General features: G+C 39.1%; 1 protein-coding gene across 1 annotated transcript; it reads right to left on the bottom strand.

Annotated features, from left to right (window-relative positions):
* Nucleotides 1-304: 304 nt before the first annotated feature.
* On the bottom strand, nt 305-3267 carry LOC121866571 (tigger transposable element-derived protein 1-like). The gene is made up of 5 exons (XM_042366339.1): nt 3108-3267; nt 2687-2949; nt 2181-2560; nt 1132-1262; nt 305-435 (listed from the first exon to the last, which is right to left on the bottom strand). Exons 1-5 carry the CDS (start codon nt 3265-3267, stop codon nt 305-307), a joined length of 1065 nt encoding a protein of 354 aa, XP_042222273.1.
* Nucleotides 3268-4790: the final 1523 nt, after the last annotated feature.

Here is a 4790-nt window from a genome sequence, read left to right as displayed (position 1 = left end):
ACATTTTCTTACCTTTTAGAAATACAAAATTAAACAATAATGAGTAATTTTGGGAAGAAGAGTAATATTTACTTCACAAAAATTTTAGCTTCACATTTTAAGTAAAAATTAGTTTATTTTTTATAACTATTTGTAGTATCAATTATAGATCTTGAGTTGATTCCGGTAAGTTATCGTACGAGTCGTCAGTGCAGACGGTCTGCACCGTTTGACAAAAGTCAACGACGTTAGACAATTCATGAAAAAAATCGACTAAATGAAAAAGATGACAATACAAATGCTAGTATGATGCCGCCATAAGACTTTAAGGGTTGAGGCTGAGATCTTCAGAAGTTGAGGCTGAGATCTTCAGAAGTTGAGGCTGAGATCTTCGGAAGTTGAGGCTGAGATCTTTAGAAGTTGAGGCTGAGACCCTTAGAAGTTGAGGCTTAGATCCTTAGAAGTTGAGGCTGAGATCTTTAGAAGTTGAGGCTGAGATCTGTAGAAGTTAAGGCTGAGACCCTTAGAAGTTGAGGCTGAGACCCTTAGAAGTTGAGGCTGAGACCCTTAGAAGTTGAGGCTGAGACCCTTAGAAGTTAAGGCTGAGACCCTTAGAAGTTAAGGCTGAGATCCTTAGAAGTTAAGGCTGAGATCCTTAGAAGTTGAGGCTGAGATCTTTAGAAGTTGAGGCTGAGATCTGTAGAAGTTAAGGCTGAGACCCTTAGAAGTTGAGGCTGAGATCTTTAGAAGTTGAGGCTGAGACCCTTAGAAGTTGAGGCTGAGATCTTTAGAAGTTGAGGCTGAGATCTTTAGAAGTTGAGGCTGAGACCCTTAGAAGTTGGGGCTTAGATCCTTAGAAGTTAAGGCTGAGATCTTTAGAAGTTGAGGCTGAGACCCTTAGAAGTTGAGGCTGACACCCTTAGAAGTTGAGACAGAGACCTTTACAAGTTGTAATAGAGACCTTTAGAAATTGAGGCAGACCTTTAGAAGTTCAAAATGAGACCTTTAGAAGTTAAGACTGAGACATTTAGAATTTGAGACAGAGACCGTGAAAAATTGAGACAGACCTTTCAATTTGAAACTGTAACCATTAGAAGTTGAAACACAGCTTTAGAAGTTGAGATTGAGATCTTTTGAAGTTAAGACTGAGACCTGTAGAAGTTGAAACTGAGACCTTTAGAAGTTGAGACGGGTGACCTTTAGAAGTTGAGACTGAAGCCTTTAGAAGTTGAAACAGATCTTTAGAATTTGAAACTGAGACCTTAAGAAGTTGAATCTGTGACCTTTTGAAGTTTAAACTGAGACCTTTAGAAGTTGAGATTGAGAAGGAGACATTTAGAAGTGAGACTTGCACCTGATTGCCTCTTTCCACTCATCTTGAATAATACTGCACAGTACAATACATGTACAGTATACACAGTCTAGGAAAGAGAGGCACAGCTGATCATAGGCTGGAGATTTAAACAGACCGAAACCCTTGGTTGTGTTTGTTGTTGGACCAATGCCACTTTGTGGCTACCAAAAAGAATGAACATGATTTTTTTGTATTTATTTATTTATTTATTTTTTTTATACAAAAATTCTGTAAGGGCAAGTTTTTTTCTGATGCCTAAAATTTTGGTTACAATTTCAAATTTCCGTAAGGGCAAAATCCGTACCAGGGATTTTGTAACGCGGAGTTGCCTGTATGTTAACACAATGCTTGAAGGCGTTGTCAAACACTTCAGGCAAGCAGGATGATGTTTTATGAAACAAACCACACCTAAGTCACCGGGTGCTGAAAAAATTTCCCAGTACAGTCAGTTCTGCTATAACGCAATAGTTGTGTTCTTGTAAAACCTCGCGTTCTAGAAATTCGCGCAAAAGAAATAACAGGGCTTATGGAGAAAATAGGGTTAGGTGCAGATTACTCGAAATCGAAAAAAATTTAGTAGTTAGCCTAACACAAAGGATAACACAGTCTAAATAAATGTTACATTCATATCCTAATAATGAAATCATACAGTAAATGTTACACTTTACCTTGAAAAAATATGAATATAACTTGATGGGGGAGAAGGACGATGTTGAGGTTGAGGAGTCATGCAGACAGGAGTTGAGAGTTGTCATCGTCATCATCAGGTGCAGTTTTGGTTGCATGGGAGGGACAAAAAAAGCTTCTAATTCCAGAAGTGGATGGCTGTGGTTCAGTGTCTTCAGACTGTGGTTCATTCTGCTTCTTGGGGGTTGACTTAAAAAAGACGTCTAATGTTTGCTGCTTTGCCGTCTTTCTTCTTTCACAAAGAAGCTGTTCATATGGTGCCAAAAAAGATTTAACACCACGAACTGCAATCCTGCTTCTTTCTGCATTGTAGTTATTGTCTTCCAATATCTGCAACTGCTTATCAACTTCCCCCAGGATTGAAGACAAAACAGAAGTGGGAAGCTCTCGTGGTTTTACATCCTTGACTTCATCATCTTCAGCATCTTCTATTTCCCCAGCAGCAACTAGTTGTTGTAGATCAGTTGTAGAGAGGTCTTCACAGTGGGACTCGAGCAGTTCCTCAACATCAGCACTTTCCACTTCAGCAAAGCCAACTTGCTTTGCAAGAGAAACACAATTTTCTTTTATTTTTGGGAGCTCCTCTGATGCATCAAAGCCTGTAAAATCATGAATTAAATCTGGGAGAAGTTTCTGCCAAACTCCACTCAAGCAGTCCTTACTTACTTCACCCCAGGCCTCCACAATGATGTCAATTGCATGCTTGATGTTGAAACTTTCCCAAAACTGAAGAACACTGGTCATATCATTTCCTTCCTCAGTAGCTGCAATAAGTTTCTTAAATGTACGCCTCAAATAATAGGCTTTGAAGGCTGCTGTTACTTCTTGGTCCATTGTTTGAAGGAGAGATGTTGTATTTGGAGGTAGAAAGAGCACTTTGATATTGTCAGAAAGCTCAGCAATGGTGGGAGGGCGGCTTGGCACATTATCTAAAATGCGGAGAATCTTAAAATCTATATTCTTCTTCTTGCAATAATTTGTCAAATATTTTCAAAAACATCCACAAGAAGATCAGAAAAAATTTGTCCCATCATTCAACCTTTTTTGCTTGACCTAAAGTGAACACCTAGAGTAAACTTTATGTAACCCTTTAAAGCTCGCAGGTTGACAGAGTGATACACCAGCACAGGCTTAGGCTTCAAGTCTCCACTAGCATTTGCACCCAACAACACTGTCATGCGGTCCTTCGCAGCCTTAAAGCCTGGAGCATGTGCTTCATTCTTGGAAATGTAAGTTCTTGTTGGCATGCGCTTCCAGTATAAACCTGTTTCATCCAAATTAAAAATTTGGTCTAATGTGTAGCCTTCCTGAATCAATTTCTTTACAGTGGGAGGAAATGCCCGCGTACTTTCTTCGTCGGCACTGGCTGCTTCACCACATAACTTTACATTATGAAACGCATAGCGGTTCTTAAAACCAGAAAACCATCCACTACTAGCACTAAAGGCAATCACATCAGCAGGATTTCAGCTTTTTTCTTTAGGTCCTCATATTTTTATAAGGCTTTCCCTTTAATGGTGAGGAAGCTGGTCCCAGATTGCTTTTTTGTTTGATCTTCTATCCTAACACTCAGAAGCCATTCCATCTCCTCAAGTTCCTTTGGCCGTGATCTCACACTTTTGCTCGCACTCAAAGTTTTTCCAGCAATACAGCTTGCTTTAATCTTTCCTGCATTGTCTCTAATGGTGCGTAAAGTAGACTCCTTTATTCCCGTTGCACGCACAATATCACATGTTCTTTCCTTATTTTCAAAACGCTTGACAATTTCAAGTGTTATAGCCTTTCTTTTATGATCACCACCGCAAATGCGATCACCAGAACTCTTCCCGGAGATATTCTTCTTTTCCATATTCACAAAATTGGAGAAACAGTTCGCAAAATCACTGAGAACGCTTCAAAACTTCCCACGTGTTTCAAACTAATCGTGTGTGATGTAAACAGAGCGCGCGGGTGTAAAACACTACGTATTTTGTTTTTGTCTTTTATTTAAAATTTTACAATTTACATATACTGTACAGGTATACTGTATACATAAATATTACATAAATTATTTCTGCATTTCTTCACAAACAAAACACATAAATCAATTGAACATGTGATGTCGAACATGAACTGTAAACACTGCATAACCCCACGCCAAGCGACAACTCTGTACACTTAAAACGCTACGTACTGTCGACCCTCGTTAATTCGGACTCCTTTAATCCGGATTTCGGATAAATCGGACGAAATCTGAACTGTCCATATCAAATTTCTGGTTCTGGGATTGTCCCAGTTGCAATTGGGGTTGCAATTTCAAATTCTGTGTCACTACTAAGGAATAACGAAGTCTCTGGTGCACTGCACTCCAAGATTAAGAGAAAACGGACGGTTCAGGCGTCCTGAAGTGAGAGAAAACGGACTCCTATGACGGGGCACTCAAATAAACATACACATAGCTACATGTTTTGTGGACTACCCACTGTACAGTATCCTTTTGATCACTTTGTAATAAACCTAGTCATGCCTATGTGTGTTTCTGATAATTACCATAACATTATATATTTATATATTTAGCGGTTGTACAAACACAAGGCCTCACACATGCCACTCAGACTGACAGACTTGACAAGTTTTACCAACCATAAAGACAGTTGAAACTTTAAACATCACTTACAATGGATCTTGAATATTCCAACTGTGATCAGACATACCTAAGTTGCCTCAACAATTGCAACCCCAGTTGCAATATCAAATTCTGTGTCATTACTAAGGAATAACGAAGTCTCTG

The sequence above is a fragment of the Homarus americanus genome, unplaced genomic scaffold (genome assembly GCF_018991925.1).
Source record: "Homarus americanus isolate GMGI-L3 unplaced genomic scaffold, GMGI_Hamer_2.0 scaffold16430, whole genome shotgun sequence".
Taxonomy (NCBI): domain Eukaryota; kingdom Metazoa; phylum Arthropoda; class Malacostraca; order Decapoda; family Nephropidae; genus Homarus; species Homarus americanus.
Note: the sequence above shows the minus strand (reverse complement) of the source record. Positions and strands in the feature narration are given on the sequence as shown.